Source organism: Squalius cephalus (assembly GCF_949319135.1).
Source record: "Squalius cephalus genome assembly, chromosome: 15".
NCBI classification, from domain to species: Eukaryota; Metazoa; Chordata; class Actinopteri; order Cypriniformes; family Leuciscidae; genus Squalius; species Squalius cephalus.
The window spans coordinates 18,628,733-18,645,646 of record NC_137136.1 but is presented as its reverse complement, the minus strand read 5'-3'; the positions used below and the strand labels follow the sequence as shown (position 1 = coordinate 18,645,646).

Here is a 16,914-nt window from a genome sequence, read left to right as displayed (position 1 = left end):
GTTATACCAGCTTGAGCTGTATAGTGTTAGTTATTATTATGTTATTATATACCAGATTATTATGAATGATATATCATTCATTGTTAATTTAATTTTTCATAATACATTCATGTTAATTTATACAATTAATTATATGTGAAATGTTAAAAATGTATTATACGTAGAAATTAACATTAACATTAATACAAAAGTGCTGTAAAAGTAGGGTTGTGCATTGTCAGTTATTTCATTAACTAATGTTAAAGAATTGAACATTATTTTAAAGTATTACCTCAAATTTAACAATTAAAGCACAATATGCTTTTACTTTTTTTATTTTATTTTTTTATAATTTTTGCACACTCTGTTTATCCTGGCTGAAAGATATTAATAGAATTTCTGACATTACTAAAGGCCTACTAAACTTTAGGGCCTACTAAAACTGATATATGATGAGATGCAATATTGTTTCCACCTGAATGCTTCACAGTATATGTGGCTGAGGTCTTCAGTTGATTTCTCTGAGTAACCTGACATCTCCACTCTCTGTTGTGATCTTCATTCAGGAGTGTTGTAGTCAGAGTGCTGATACAGTGTGTTGAGAATAATATCTGATATCTGGAGTCTGTCATCAGATTCACACCAGCCTGATTCACCCAGATCAACTGAATTCCCTCTGTACGGAACAAAGTATCACAAGAGACTCCAGAATACAACTGACAGGAGAGAGTCACAGATCCTGATCTGATCTCAGTCTGTGAGGATGATGAAGAGACTGAAACAGAAAATAAGACAGAAATCACATGACAGGCTTATTTTTTTCAGTAATCTGTGAGTGTAAATGGAGAATTTGGCATTTTTTAAATACAGTTTACATTATCCTACAATTACCGTGAAGAACATGCAGATAAACATGTCCATCAGTTCCTTGTTGTTGTCCGCAGGTGTAAATTCCATAATCTTTTTGTGTGACTTTCCTGATGTTCAGAGAGCAGTCAGACCCCAGACTCAGTCTCTCATCTCTCTTTTTCAATGTCTCTAACCTGTCACGGTTCCATTTCCATATAGTTGTGCAGCCAGAAAGAGTATTATTACAGGGAAAACTGACATTTTCACCAGAACTGCAGAACACATGAGTCTCTTCTGCTACACTCATGCCTGCAACACAATACATTTGGGTGATCATTATGCTATATATTACATTTTAAAAAATCATTATTTTCCATAAGGGTTTTTTCCACAGATGTATTATAGAGCATATAGAAATGTGTTTACCTGTGGGAAATGAGCAGAGAATTATCAGTCCCATCAGAAACATAAGACACTTATCAGCCATTTTCAGTTTCTGATATTCTCTTCCATTTAACATCATCAGCTTCCCTGCTTGTTATTTCCCAGGTTCAGAAAGACTCTTTCATTCAGTGATCACTAAAAAAATGTATCTGGTACTGTCAAAGACATGACCATGTAATTACATTACTCATGTAGTCACTCAGTCTTAACTGGGTTTAAAAATGAACATTTCTCTATGTGGGATGAACCAGTGTGATGAAACTTACATGTTGAGGAGTCACATGTTTCGAAACAGTGATTGAAATAACTCTGGAAAATGTCATCATGTTATAACTTTAAACATGCACATCACTTTCAGATTGTAGAATTTCTTTAGTAAATTACATTTTAAAATATATTAAAATAAAAAACAGTTCTTTTCAATTCTAAAAATATTTCACAATATTACTGTTTATTGTATATTTGATTTAATTAATGCAGCCTTGGTAATCTTAATTATTCCAAACTTTTGAACAAAGGTGGGCATGATGAATAGCCTGACACACAAACTTAAAAATCAGAGCTGTAGACTTGCTGCCGCCATGAATAAATAAATAGAACCTTTAAAACAATGATTCCAAAGTTCTTTATATGGTACACATATAAATACAATAATGAATACAGTAAAAGAACAGATGAGAAATGAAGTTGCAACCAAGAAATTAAAGATAATTAAACATGAAACCATTAACAAAGTAAAGAGAAAAGAAAAAGGGCTCAATAGTATTGCCACACACTTTTGGTTACTTGACACAAGAAACTACCAGGGTACATCTGACATTTGAGATAAATGTTTGTATTAGTTTAATAATTCGGATGATTACAGATTTGTTTTTACAGATGTTTTAAATATTTGTGTATAGTTCAAATTCTCTGGCAAAAATGTAACTTGTTTTTGTCTAAGACACAAAATCTTTTGTTTTAACCTTTGACATTTTCATGCTGATGATATGTGTGAAAACACAGACATTTCATTCTGTGACATTTATATACTGCAATGTCCCATTTTAGAATATTTAAGTAAAATATCATTTGAATAGAAGCTGAAATAGGCCTAATGCTTACTGTCTACCTATTTTATTTTATGTATAAGAGAAAGCCATGCCAAAAGCAAGAGTACCAACTTCATAATGTCATTTTCCAGGGAATATTACATATTTTAAGACAAAAATCCAACTGATAAACCTTCCCTCCGGTCAATGGAGGTGTTTTGTGTCTCATCTGTGTGAAGACTGGTTAAATAAGCAAACGTTACTGACCCAGACTACAGGTTGAGAATAAATCTGATTTATATTTATACAAAATGTTTTTCCCCCTCTACTACATGTGGTTGAAAATTTGGGAAACATTTTTACAGTATTGCTTTTGAATTGTGTCTTTCTACTCTTTCACAGAACAACAAATATTAATAATATAACTGAATATAAAAGTTCTGTTCCTTCACATACAAATATATAATTCTGCCAATTACCAAACTGCTCATCTGTTCATAACATGAAGTTCTGCAGCGATTTGAATAAAAGAATGTTTGCATCAAAGTTTATTTGCGAGGGGTATTTGTTTTCTACTTTTTCACAGAGGCATAAAGTCCATCCTGAGGTGCATATTCTGTTCCTCTGATGGCAGCGTAAGTCACTGTGTCATTAGAATGATCCTGGAAGAACACCACAGATTGGTCAATCAGTGCGGAACCCACGGCTATTATTACTTCATGTACTTCATTTATCTACAAATTCAGAGCTACATATCAACAGCATATAGATGAGAGAGGGAGCGTGGAATTTTCTCTGATGAAAGAACAAGTGAACATGCTGATATCTACTCACATTGTCCATTTGTACTTGCTTTTTACTGGAAGAAGTAACCTCAGAATAGGTCACATCATCTGTCTGTTCCTAAACATCAATGGAAACATGGCAAATCAGACATCTGTCACTACACTTAAAGTTTTAATAAACTTCATCAAAGAATAGACAAATAGATATATATAATGAATGAACTTCAAACTTAATGAAGTTTAAGTCATTTTGTTCACTCACATTGGCGTTTGGCATAGAAGGAATGGCCATGTTGATTGTTTCATAGGTCCCTTTATGTTCATTCACATCTTTGAACTTTAGATAACAAATAGTTATAAGCAATTGCATGGATTACAAACTTAATTGAACTTTAAAGACAGTAATCAAATCTAAATCATTGGCATTACTGAACTCACCACAGAGCTGTGAGTCTCTCTTTTATTATCTGAAAAAAAGTGATGAAAATGACTCATGTAATATGAGTATTAATGATAAAACAGACAAAAACACAAAATGTTAAATGTTCCAATGTTAATTACATTCAAATAAAAAAGGCAAGGATTTTGTTGCACCATTAAAATTGGTGACAAGATTTCAAATGAAAATTCTATCATTAAAGGGATAGTTCACCCAAAAATGAAAATTCTGTCATCATTTACTCACCCTCAAGTTGTTTCAAACCTGTAAGAATTTCTTTTTTCTGCTGAACACAAAAGAAGATATTTTGAAAAATGTCTGTAACCAAACAGTTGATGGACCCCATTGACTTCCATAGTATTTTTTTTTCCTACTATGGAAGTCAATGGGGTCCATCAACTGTTTGGTTACAGACATTTTTCAAAATATCTTCTTTTGTGTTCAGCAGAAAAAAGAAATTCTTACAGGTTTGAAACAACTTGAGGGTGAGTAAATGATGACAGAATTTTCATTTTTGGGTGAACTATCCCTTTAATTACTGACCCTCATGTCGTTTCAAACCTGTTAGACTTCCGTCTTCATCTTCATCTTCAGAAAACAAATATTCAGATATTTTTAATAAAATCTGAGCCAGTTCTGTTCTCTCCAATGACAGCTACGCAACTATCACTTTGACGCTTCAAAAACTTCATAAAGAGATCGTAAAATTAATCCATATGAATTGAGCGGTTTAGCCCAAATTTTCTGAAGAGACACAATCGCTTATATGAAGAACAGATTGAATTTAGGCTTTTATTCACATATAAACATTGATCAGCGAACATAAACAGAAGCTCAACTGAACTTGCTTGACATGCGAGAACAAACCTCATTGGTTTTTAGCTGTTATTTTACAGCTGTGAGTGTTTACTTGTCTTTAATAATGCTTGAAATTTATATTAGTTAGTATAGTTGTTTTTATGGTATTTTTAAACCACAGGCAAATTGAATTTTTGTTCAAGATATTCAGCTAAAATGAAATGTTTTACAATAAGACTAAATGTGAATATCTAAGTTTTTATTTGACCTTATTAGAATCAAAATTAAGAATCGATAAGAATCGAAATCGATAAGCAGAATTGAAATCGGAATCGTTAAAATTCAAACGATACCCAACCCTATGCGTGACACAAGAATTAACCTCTTTAGTTCTTGCAGAAGTTCAAATGTGCTGCGTAACACATGAGAATGAACCTCATTGGTTCTCGCACATCAAGCGAACATGCTTGAGCTTCCGTTTATTATAACTGATGTATGAGTTGATGAATGTTTATATGGGAATGAAAGCCTTAAGTAAATCTGTTCTGTCTTCAGAAAATTTGGACATAACCGCTCAAATTCATAGGGATTATTTTTTACAATCTTTATGTAAAAACTCACTTTTACCACTTTTACCAAAGTGGTAGTTGCGTAACTGCCAATAGAGGCACAAAAATTGCTCAGATTTTGTGAAAAATATATTCATTTGTGTTCCAAATATGAACAAAAGTCTTACAGGTTTGGAACGACATGAGGGTGAGTAATTACTGATAGAATTTTCATGTTTGGGTAAACTAACACTTTAATGGCACTTTGTGATTGATATTACAGGAATACACTTCTGTTCACTTCATAATTCAACATCCACATAATCCATGTGCTTCTATGATACATACAAATGATGGTTGTTTTATAATGATAAAGTGAGATCTGAACTATGATTTAATTATTATTATTATAAAAAGGAGGAAACAAGGAAACTCACAAGCTTTTTTTTTATAGATCACCCAGAAAACAGCGACAAGCACTGCTAATGCAACAACCACAGCAGAGATCACTATCTCTAAAGGAGAGAGGACATAGGGAAACAGAGTCATGTACGGGTACCATCTGTAATGAATTAAAGGTTTCCGTAATCTTTTGCCTTGTCTTGCCCTGGTTCTGTGCTTTATGTTTCATTTATTTTTTCTGTCATCAAATGTCATCATCAAATGTCATGTGTCTTAATCGTCATCATCATCATCATCATGTACCTTGGTTATGAGGTGCTGGTCTGTCTGAGAGATCCTCTTGATCTGTACAGAATGAGTGTTAGTTCAGATGCATCATGTTGTTAAATATATGATAATATTCATAATTTATACTGGACCATCACATTGGTTTGGATGTTTTGGGTTCAAATTACTTCTGTCCGAGTGAAAGAAGCTTTTGTAACCTTGGTTTGTTATGATATTAATAGTGCTTGATATTAGGAGTGTCTATTAAAACTGATTTATAATATTGTTTTCTTACCTGAATACTTGACAGTATATGTGGCTGAGATCTTTGGATGATTTCTCTGAGTAACCTGACATCTCCACTCTCTGTTGTGATCTTCATTCAGGAGTGTTGTAGTCAGAGTGCTGATACAGTGTGTTGAGGAGAAGAATATCTGATATCTGGAGTCTGTCATCAGATTCACACCAGTCTGATTCACCCAGATCAACTGAATTCCCTCAGAACGGACCAAAGTATCACAAGAGACTCCATATGAATACAACTGACAGGAGAGAGTCACAGAGCCTGATCTGATCTCAGTCTGTGAGGATGATGAAGAGACTGAAACAGAATATAAATCTCAGATTTCAAATTTTTCATTACATGCGAGTTTTAAGGTATTATTAAAAAGTTACAGAAACACTGACCACGAAGAACATGCAGATAAACAGGTGCATCAGTTCCTTGTTGTTTATCATTCACATATTGTCGGCAGATGTAATGCCCATAATCTTCTTGTGTGACTTTCTTGATGTTCAGAGAGCAGTCAGACCCCAGACTCAGTCTCTCACGTCTCTCTATGTCATTCTTCTTTTCCCCTCCAGCAATCAGTTCAACTGTCCCTGAAAGTCTGGTATAGGTCCATGTAGTTGATGTGCAGTCAGAAAGAGCATTATTACAGGGCAGACGGACATTTTCACCAGAACTGCTGAACACACGAGTCTCAGTCACTTCACTGGTACCTGAAGCACAAGTATGATAATTTGAGTGATCATTATGTTATAGAGCAAAACCACATAAACATCCTGGCATACAAAAAACATTTAAAATATAAATTCATATCAGAAAACAGTTTTTAGAGTTGTTAAAATCAACAACATACTCTTAATATAAAAATAAATGTGCATCATATTTCTGCGTTACACTAAGTCTGCACTGTATTCAGGAACATGTACAAACACTAAGCAACTCAGAGACCATCGTGAATAACTGCAAGAAAAAACTAAGCTGATGTACCAAATCTTTTTCCAGACTAATTCCACTAAACAAGGATTTGTAATAGCATGTGTTGTAGAGGAAATACAGATTTCTTTACCTTTTAAAAATGAACAGAGAATAATCAGTTCCAGCAGAAACATATGACATTGAGCCATTTTAATTTTTAATTTCTGCCAGTCTTCCTCTTCATTAAGTGGTCACAACATTTTTTTAAACATCATCAGCTCCTCCTTTTATTCACTTCCTCTAAACCGACCATTTGAGTGTTTAAATCAGCTACAGTTGCTAGTGTGACGCTATGACTGTACATAATACAGAAGTGATGCTTCACAATTCTCTTGTAAATATCAACTCAAATTAGATACTAATTTGCCTTTTCACTCATGCTTACAAGTAATTTACAGTACACATTCTGTAGTAACAGTCGCTCAGAGGAACTTGTAGTTGTGCTCAGGGAGTTTCAGCCTACAGTTTTTGTTACAACCTTCAATATAGCCTATCACACTTCTCCAGAACTGTGGTTGATTGTGAAATGTGTTCTTCAGTGTGAGAACTTTCAAACTGGCCGACCCAAATGTAATTATAGCAGACGAAAAAAAAATAACTGCAGTGGCAGGCAATGATTTTTCTCATATTAAAAAACAATATTTCCAAGCATTGTCTTTAAAACGGGAAAAAGAAAAAACATTAATTTGTCACATATTCAACCCTTCTCATGAATATAAATAAACTAATCTCATGAATTTTTTTTTTCATATTTTTATTTTTGTCATCACACTTTGTTCAGATTCGCCAAATGGAACAATAAAACCAAAATGGATGAACAGTCAGCGCAGAAGCTCCGTGTCTATATATGATGCACACAACAGAACCATATGTACTTAGCTCCCACCAGCCCTTTCCTAAATTGACTAAAATAAATAATATATACACTCTATTTAGCCTGTGAATTACATAATGGCACAAGCCACTCAAGCAGGCAATAATGCTCAGTTAGTTGGGTATGTGTCCTGTGGCACAGGTAATGTTGCTACAACCGGTGTTGACTGAGTGCCGTTTAAAGCACTTGAAAGATGGCTTCCCGAACATAAAATAACTTAAGTTTTACTGAAGACTTAAAAGACTGTTGTTGATGTTTATATACATTTTTCTGTCATTTACATGATTAACTTTTTTTTTCTTTTTCATATAAGCTAACAAGTATAAATAAGATTCACATAGTGATTCTTTTGAAATGTGATCATTTAACTGCTGGTTTTTTTGACTCAATTTTCCATGAACTCACAATAAGTACTATTTTTAGCCATGTGAAAACCAAGCATTACAACACAGGATGACATTTTTGGTCTTTGGAGAACTTTTATTCAAATTGTGACAAAAGTACAATTTTGTCTGTTTTTATAAACTTGACCAACAAAAGCACATTTACACAGTAGCATACAATGACAATCACAAATCCATGAGTTAAAGAAAAAAGAAAAAAACTTGGATCTTCATTATCAAAACTACATATATAAAAGAAGAGCAAAAGATTGACTAAGCAAAACATTAGAGATTGACATATGTATGTGAAAAAGAAATGACTGTTTCAGTAAGGATTGCATAAACCATAGTGATCGATGCCATGGGCCCATTTGAGGTTTAACTCTGTGAAGCTTGAAAACATGCGTACATACAATTTTTTATTACCTCAGTAAGTTCCTCAACAAATGTATCTTCGTTCAGTGTCTGCTCAGTTCTTATCAGTAGCACAGACCTTACTTTCACTGGCACGTCTACAATAGGAGGTACTTTTAGTGCGTGCGTGTGTGTGTACGTGTGTGTGCATGCGTGTGTGTGTGCATGTGTTACAGCAGTCGTCCTCTGCATTCTGTAGATCCACAGCAGCACAGAAGCTCCTTGCCCTCTACACTGCCAACTTCATAATTATAATCCCATGTCAGCTCTGTCCCTGCTCGGATTCGCCTGTAGAAACACACAGATTAATAAAAAAATTATATTTACATGCAGCCAAATAATCTGTTAATATTTCACCTAATAGCTAAATCAGTATGAAAAACCTTCATGTAAACACTCTAAACAAAAAAACCCAAACAAACAAAAAAAAACAATGTCTTGCACCAATCTTATAAGGTGTAAATCTTAAAATGGAAGAACTAAACTAAAACTAATGAATCTGACTACTTTTAAAATTGATTAAGAACATTAACTTCAATAGTTTTTGATGACGAAAAACTGCATATATACAGTATGTAAGAGACATAAAAGCAAGCAAAATCATTTTGTCATGTCTGATAACACAAATGGCCTGTATTAAAATTCTGTATAATTGTAATAAAAAAAATAATAAAAAATAAAACACTAGAAACTAAAATTCATAATTTTAAATGTGAATTTAGGCATCAACACTATAATGTACAGTATGAAAAATGGATATTCATTGAGATGTGGATTTAAATTATTAGTGTTTTTAAAGAGTAACTTTAAGTGAGCGTTAGATGACGACAACAGTAATATAAATGTGAAAATGAGCAGTACAATTAAAAATCCAATATCGGCCTATATCGATAAAAACAAACAAACTTCGGCTGATAACATATACATTAAATTATTCCTAATTTAAATGCACAAAAAACACTGATGTCATGCTCACTTGCTAGCAAAGAAGGCCACCCAGGGGAAGCGCAGATCATGAGTGTCCACAAACACATTCTGGACGAACAGATTAGGGCTGCAGCTATGCTGTGGGACAAAGACAAGCAGAAGAGAGGATATAAACACAGCAGCTGTTAACTATCATCGAATTAAAAATCAAGTAATGAATCCTTAGACTTATGATTCCAATGAATAAATGCAAATGTCGAATATAAGTCTATATCTGGAATTGTACTCACATTGAGATAGCGTCCGAGGTTGCCTTCCAGTTTGGCATCAATGATATAACAGGATTCCTCCCCGTCAAAGAACAGGCGGGTGTTTCTATGGCCACCTTCACCCCCGCCACCTCCATGTCCATGAGATGGGCCTGACCCACGAGATGGGCCTGACCCACCTCCTCCCGCACCCCCTCCCCCCGTTTTCACCATCATACCGTGGGACTTCAAAGCAATGCCACGTGTGGACTTCACCGCCACCTGCCTCTTCACCACAGCTGAGAGAGAGACAGAGAGATCGAACAATGTTCTATATAATGGCTTGTTATAGGGACTTCATGAATGTAAGAATATCTGACCTTCTAATTGAGCTTTCACAGCACACCTGCACAACAAGATGAGCATCTCATCTCATAATAAAGATGTAAAGGGTTAAAAAGGTTTTCTGCTCATCCACCACTACAACATGCAGATTCAGTCAGCTGACTGAAGGATGGCAACGGTTACACTGATATAATTAAGTCCATGGATGAGAACAAGCAATTTGCCCTTTTCTTCCATCTCACCCTGAGTCTTTTTCTCTCTTTCCTTGTTGTCATCGGATCCTGAGCTGATAGTTTGCACATCATCACTGTCAGACAGAGTCATCACATCCTAAACAAAAGACAGATAGAGATTATAATAAGAGTGGCAGATATGAGAGAGATGGAGAAAGAAAGAGAGAGAGAGAAATAGAGTGACTCAGAGTGAAACAGACAAACAGGAACAAAGAGACAGAAAAGGGAGACATTTCATGTGAAAAGTAAAATTGGAAACAGGATGCATGAAAAACTACACTCGCCTTCTTCTCCGTCTTAATCGCTCCCTCCACCTTGACACTCGGATTTGCAGAAGTGGAGGATTGGCTGGTGAGCCAAGATGCTACTTTACTCTTCCCGGTCTCCTCTGGCATGGGAGGGGGCTTCCTCTCCTCGCCTGCAGAAACACTTAGCCCATCCTTACTGTCCTGACTCTCTACAGCAAAGAGAATGGTGGAAAAGGTGAAATATTAAATAAAACATATTTGTATAATATATTAAATAATAAAAAAAATATACTATGGTGAATGAGTCTTGAACAGTTAAAAATAATAATAATAATAATTATTATTATTATTAACTGTTCAAGACACATTCACCATAATATCTTGTATAATTTAACATATGGTAATAACAATTATAATAAAACAAATAATAAATATTAGACATTACATATTATAATGGGAATAATAAATATTAGAAATTTCACACAAAAATAAAATATATTGCATTATATATTAAATAATATATTATTATTATTATTATTATTATCATCATCTGTTCAAGATACATTTTACCACAAAAACAAAATACGTTAAATACTTTATAATTTAATATATAAAATAATATATGAAAACAATAATAAATATTACTAGTAGTAGTAACTGTTCAAGACATTTCACCACAGAAATAAAATAAATATCATATTGTATATGATATATATACACAAAAAACTATATAGGGCTGGGTATCGTTACAATTTTCTGGATACCGATACCTTGACTTCACCGATACCGGTTCCTAGGGCTGCTCGATTATGGGGAAAATCATAATCACGATTATTTTGGTCAATATTGAAATCACGATTATGTAACACGATTATTTCACATGACTGGGAACGTGTTGCATTTATTAAAAAGACACGGTAACACTTTACAATAGCCTAATGTTAATTAGTTAACATTAGTTAATGTATTAACTAACATGAACTAACAATGAGAAAAACATTTGTTACAGTATTTATTAATCTTTTTTAATGCTAGTTAATAAAAATACAGCTGTTCATTGTTTGTTCATGTTAGTTACAGTGCATTAACTAATGTTAACAAATACAACCTTTCATTTTAATAACGTATTAGTAAATGGTGAAATCAATATTAACTAAGATGCTGTAGAATTATTGTTCATTATTAGTTCATCTTAACAAAGGTAAGTTAGTTATAATGCTAATTAATTAACCTTATTGTAAAGTGTTACCAAAGACACCTTTCAACAATTCTTAAAAATCGAAATGTGAACATTGATTGTACTTTTTGAACTATTAAAATAAATAATGTAACAGATAATACTTCAATGAGTATTTTAATAATTCCCGCAGGTCTACCACTTATAATGCGGGAAATTCCCCACAAACATTGATTCACTTTAGCATGTAGATTGTATGAGTATCTTAAATGAATCCACACAGATTATAAAATCAAATCAATAATTTTAAAACTTTCTCCAAGACGCAATTTCACAAACCGCGTGAGTGTACAGCGGTGATGCGTCTCTCTCTCTCTCTGTCTCTCAAAATGCGCTGGACAAAGCAAGCGTCGAAACTACACATTCGCGTTTATGAGTCGGGATATGATGGAATTGTCACTTGTACAATTGGGCCAGCATTGCATCGTAACTAAAGTTTATCATTTTCACTTCTTTTTAAGTCTTATCAGTTTAAACATTCAAGCTGAGAGAGTTTACGGCATCGGGAAGGGCGGATGACCGCGTGCGCGCGTCATTCAGAACACAAGACAAAAAGAGCGTTCCTTCAAAACAGAAAATGGCAAAATAATCGTTTTTACTCGATTATACTATTTTGGTGATCGTTGGGAGCAAAAATCGAAATTGAAATTGAAATTCAATTAATTGCACAGCCCTACCGGTTCCTGAATGATACTTTTTTTCGATACCAATTTTATGAAAATAAAAAAATTAAATCAGTTTTAACAACATTACATTACATTAACTTAAAAAAAAAATATGATTTTATATTTTGAGTCTGTAAAAAAGCACCAATGCTAAAGTTTTCTATGTATCCTAATCATTTAAAAACATGTAGAGCTCGTTGTTTCTGCCTTAACTTAATGCACTGTTTAACAATGAAACAATGAAAATTGCATTGAAATGCATTACTTACACAGTCACCACCTCTGATAACAGATCACTCTAAATTGTAATTTAGACACGTTTTTTTTCTGGAAAGCTGCTTTGAAACTATATGTATTGTAAATTATAAAAAAATTATATACAATTAAATGTGAATTTAATTAAATATAGGCTACTGGGGGGCAGGATATATGCCTTGCGCTCAGCACACAAAGCTTGCCGCAAAGCGCTGGCAAAAGTAGCCTAATGATTATGAATGTGTCAGGAAAAAATAGGAGACATTTAAATTGTTTTCTAATAAACTAGTGTTTTCTGAGTCTGTGTTGGTTGTAAAGATGAAGATGACGATGCTGACTAATCATTCCTGCAGTATAGTGAACGCACGCCCGGCTATAAAGAGAAATGCACCTTTCATTTGGATTATATAATAAAACTATTTGTTTCGAATTAGTTTGTTTAAAAGTGGACATATTTTAAGCTTCTAGGCCTCTTTCTCATGTCTGTGAGGCAAATAGCCTATATGCTGAGTTTCGGTTCATTTGTGACTCGCTCCAGTTCTTGCAGTAGAAGACAGATCAACTTTCTGCTCTCAAGTTTATTCTGTGCGCTGTTAAGTGCTTCATCAGATGTGTCATGTTGCCGGTCTTGGCAACAATTATCTTGTCACAAATATTGCATCGTGCACTGCTGGCATAGAGTCTGGTGAAACGTAGCTACACTTTTGATCTTTTCCACATTTTTCCATCTATGTGGGTTAGGACGCTTACACTACAGCCTCACGTGCAGTCACGTCTCTTTAGGCAACCGCGTAAACTAGTGTTTTTCCACCACAGACAATCATGCTGCATGCACTGATGTTGACGAGATTAACCCCTTAGGTATCGAGGCAATTCAGTCGGTACCTAAAAAGTATTGAACTCGATACCCAGCCCTATGACTAAAATAATAATAAAAAAATATGATATTATTAAAACTGTTCAAGACATTTATATAATATATTGTATAATATATATTATTATTAGTAGTAGTAACTGTCATAAAAATCCTACATAGACCATGTTCTTGATAGGTTTTTTTGACAATTTAAAAGACACACACACACACACACACACACACACACACACACACACAAACTAAACTTCAACCAAAGTCTGCCCTCTAGTGACCTGTCTTCTGTCTCTGTCTGAGGAGAGGGAAGATTGATTAAAACACTTGTGTGTCCTCACCTTCCTTCATTCCCTTGGCCTGTCTGCGGGTGGTGTAGCTCCTCCACACTGAGCTGGTGGTGTAATATGTGTCTTTCACAAATGTGTCATCTGAGCTGTCACTTTCATCATTAGAGTCTTCGTCTTTGTCATCATCGCTGTCTTCAGATGAATCGTCTTGGCCTAGTAAGTGGGTGAAAAACAATAGTATAATATACATATTTTAACCTTCACCTGCTGGATCTACATTATAACAAACTTGTACTCAAGCACAAAGAAAAAGAAAAAAGAAAAAAAAAGTATACTACACTAAAATACAATGCATTGAGTATCAGTTAATTTTTTTTTTAAACCAAATGCCATTTAAAAAAATAAGCAATCTTTTAATGCAAAATACTTTAAAATACTATGAAAAATTAAATAAAAATAAATAAATAAAAAGTGTGATTTGATCACGTTCGTAGTTAATGATCGTAGTTAACTACACCTGCTAGGAGACCTGTGTGAACTTGAGAAGAACTGACACACTAAATCACCTAGAGGCCAGGTTAGTTAAATGTGTTTAGTGCAAAGGTGTCTCAGAATAGTGAAGTTAGAAAAGGAGGCCTTTTTGCTTATAATGAAATGAAGACTATCCATCAATATGGCTAAATACTTTTGGGGGGCAAATACTTTGTTTGAGCTTCACCTTTACCATAGGATTCATAATTTTGACACCCAATTACTGTCCAATTACTGAGTCGGACTTGGTTGGTGTCGTTACTCCCCCCCCCCCCCATAACACAGATATAAGTAGTAGTGGAATAGTAGAACAAGCAGAATAGTCAGATGTGTGCATAGGTCTCTCACTTTTGCCGGTAGTGCTGCTGTTACGCTCCTCCATCTTGGTGGTGGATTTACCGTGATGGGAGGAAGCAGGTAGTTTAACCCTGCTCATGTCCACCCCGCTGCCCTCGCTGTCGGAGCAATGGGCCTCACTCTCGTAACCTTCTTTAAAGTTCTCCACACTCTCAATGTGATCTAGATTGGCAAAGTATTCATCGCCCATTTCCAAACCTTCTTTATCGGCAAAGTCATCAGTCAGGATTTTACCTGAAAGAGTAAGAAACAAATATTAATGTAAAACAGTAAGATGGAAAAGCTTAGGCAAGACTAAACACTGGAGTGTTGTTCTTTTAAATAAACTGAAGTCCAAGTGCGTTACCTGCATAGATACAAACAAAGGAGCCCTTGGCGATGTCATCAAGGCAACGAATGCCCCAGCCCTTATTCTGGGTCTTAAAGAGCTGCAGTCGGACCTGCAAACCGTGCTGAACCAGACGGTTAGTACACATCTGTGCATTACAGCGACACCGCTTATTGCATTCATAGATTCTGAGAATGTAAACAGAGAAAGAGAAAGGAAAAAGAGAGAGACATTACAATTAAAAGGAGCTAGAAGACAGTAAGTTGAAATCAACATGAGAGGGTTGGTTATGAATCACTGACCCTGTGGGGAGACATTCTTCCAGTCTCTTGTGATGGTATCCAGCGTTGGCGTTGATCTGTCCACCTGGAGTACATCCTGTAGCCTGTAGAGTCAGTTGATGACACGAACACTTGGATCTACAAACAAGCAAAGGTACAGAACAAAAATCAGGACTTAGATATGTACTCTTTGTATTCATTTTCAAGAACAAGTTTAAATTTTATGACTGTAAAAATGTAAAGTGGTGTAACCAAGTAATAAATTCATTATTTAAAAGTTCTTGTTGAGTTGCACCACTTGACACTTTAGAGCCTGAACTAATCTTGTTTTGTAGAGTTATTGAACTAGACATAGTCATGAGGGTCTGCAAAGGTCTCTGATATAAATTCCTGTTTTATGTTTTTTCTTCATGTTGGTTGCACCACATGACTTTGATGTGGGCAGAGAAAAGTTTTTAAACTATTACACTATACTTACACTTTTTACAAAAAATGTATCAGAAAACAGACTTTTAATAATTGTATTTTATTTTTCTTGTTATATTGCTTGTAATAAATAGATTGAGAAATACTAAGAAGGGTAATGTCTAACTTAAAAAAAGGGAGAGGGTTGTGAATAATGTCCCAGGTCGATAAAGACCCAAGGTTGCGTTTAAGGGTTAAATGATTAGAAAAATCCAGCATACATCAACAGAAACAAGTCTGCTACCTGAAGGTTGAGTTATGAGATTTTTATAAAAAATTATAAGGTCAAATAAAATTTAAATAGGAACTAATGCAAGGATGAATTAATCACAAAAAGATCAATAACATGCTTTTAGGAAATAGATGGGGTGAATTTTTCCGTCATGTTGACTTGATTACTTCTTAGAAAATAGCATATTTTAAAACATTAGGCCAAACTATTGTAAAGAGGTTTTGTTATTCACCATGACATTTTTTTTTACTTATTTTTTTGAAAGTTAATCATTGATACTAACTTGTCTCTGCAGCCATCAGTGCAGTCACAGCCCACCAGGAAGTCTGAGCTGGTGTTAATATAGACTCCATCTGCTGGGATTCTCTCTTTACTGTAGGCCACATTGGGTGGAGGTGTGTTGTCAATCTCATTCACACAGGACAAGGGAATGTCTTCACGGCCACTTGTGATGTCCCGGATGAAGTAGAAAGGCCTCTGCGGTTGGAATCGGCGGTCAACCAACACATAGGGATCCAGACAGAACATCTCCAAGAAGATGAAATCACAGAGTGTCTGGAAGAGGTAGCGCTGGATCTCTGCCATATTCCTCAGACTCAAGCCACATGGGGACTTGTAGATGACGTGGAACGACATCTGAGCAAGAGAGGAAGATGGTTACTAAAAATTAATATGGATCATCATGCTCTTTAGATATTTGCAACAACCATGGAAAAACACTTTTCAGTTTACCACTAGTCTGTAGTATACTGAATCATGAACCATAGTTCACACAGATGTCACTTTCAAATGAAGCAGCTTTGTGTTGGTCAACGTGGTGAATATGCATGAGCACCTTAAACCCGATATGAAATCTATGTGGGGGAATATTTTGTCCTTATTCGCGCCGATTTCTGTTGAAATGACTGAATTTCGAACACAAAATAT

General features: G+C 34.7%; 2 protein-coding genes across 5 annotated transcripts in view; both read right to left on the bottom strand.

The window, feature by feature from the left end:
• Positions 1–1,876: 1,876 nt before the first annotated feature.
• dicp3.1 (diverse immunoglobulin domain-containing protein 3.1) lies at positions 1,877–6,995 on the bottom strand. The gene is made up of 9 exons (XM_079895744.1): positions 6,898–6,995; positions 6,230–6,544; positions 5,838–6,143; positions 5,579–5,620; positions 5,311–5,388; positions 3,527–3,555; positions 3,351–3,425; positions 3,138–3,206; positions 1,877–2,965 (listed from the first exon to the last, which is right to left on the bottom strand). The coding sequence occupies exons 1-9, from the start codon at positions 6,953–6,955 to the stop codon at positions 2,876–2,878; spliced, it is 1,062 nt and encodes a 353-aa protein (XP_079751870.1). The 5' UTR covers positions 6,956–6,995; the 3' UTR covers positions 1,877–2,875.
• Positions 6,996–7,568: 573 nt separating this feature from the next.
• The window catches only part of setdb1b (SET domain bifurcated histone lysine methyltransferase 1b), a 30,805-nt gene continuing 21,459 nt past the window's right edge, over positions 7,569–16,914 (bottom strand). For all 4 annotated transcript variants that reach the window (XM_079895904.1, XM_079895905.1, XM_079895903.1 and 1 more), the window contains 10 exons: positions 16,271–16,623; positions 15,312–15,428; positions 15,028–15,197; positions 14,673–14,915; positions 13,845–14,006; positions 10,515–10,687; positions 10,240–10,327; positions 9,695–9,951; positions 9,454–9,542; positions 7,569–8,765 (listed from right to left, as the gene is read on the bottom strand). In XM_079895904.1, the coding sequence (XP_079752030.1) occupies positions 8,648–8,765; positions 9,454–9,542; positions 9,695–9,951; positions 10,240–10,327; positions 10,515–10,687; positions 13,845–14,006; positions 14,673–14,915; positions 15,028–15,197; positions 15,312–15,428; positions 16,271–16,623 (1,770 nt within the window). In that variant the 3' untranslated portion in view covers positions 7,569–8,647. The remainder of the gene's footprint in view (positions 8,766–9,453; positions 9,543–9,694; positions 9,952–10,239; positions 10,328–10,514; positions 10,688–13,844; positions 14,007–14,672; positions 14,916–15,027; positions 15,198–15,311; positions 15,429–16,270; positions 16,624–16,914) is intronic.

Excerpts from the sequence above, each read along its gene's own strand:
- dicp3.1 (XM_079895744.1), bottom strand. The coding sequence starts at position 6,955 with ATGGCTCAATGTCATATGTTTCTGCTGGAACTGATTATTCTCTGTTCA. Across the intron at positions 5,621-5,837 it reads ATATACTGTCAAGTATTCAG|ATCAAGAGGATCTCTCAGAC; the intron begins GTAAGAAAACAA and ends CATTCTGTACAG. Across the intron at positions 3,426-3,526 it reads GAGAGACTCACAGCTCTGTG|TTCAAAGATGTGAATGAACA; the intron begins GTGAGTTCAGTA and ends TGTTATCTAAAG.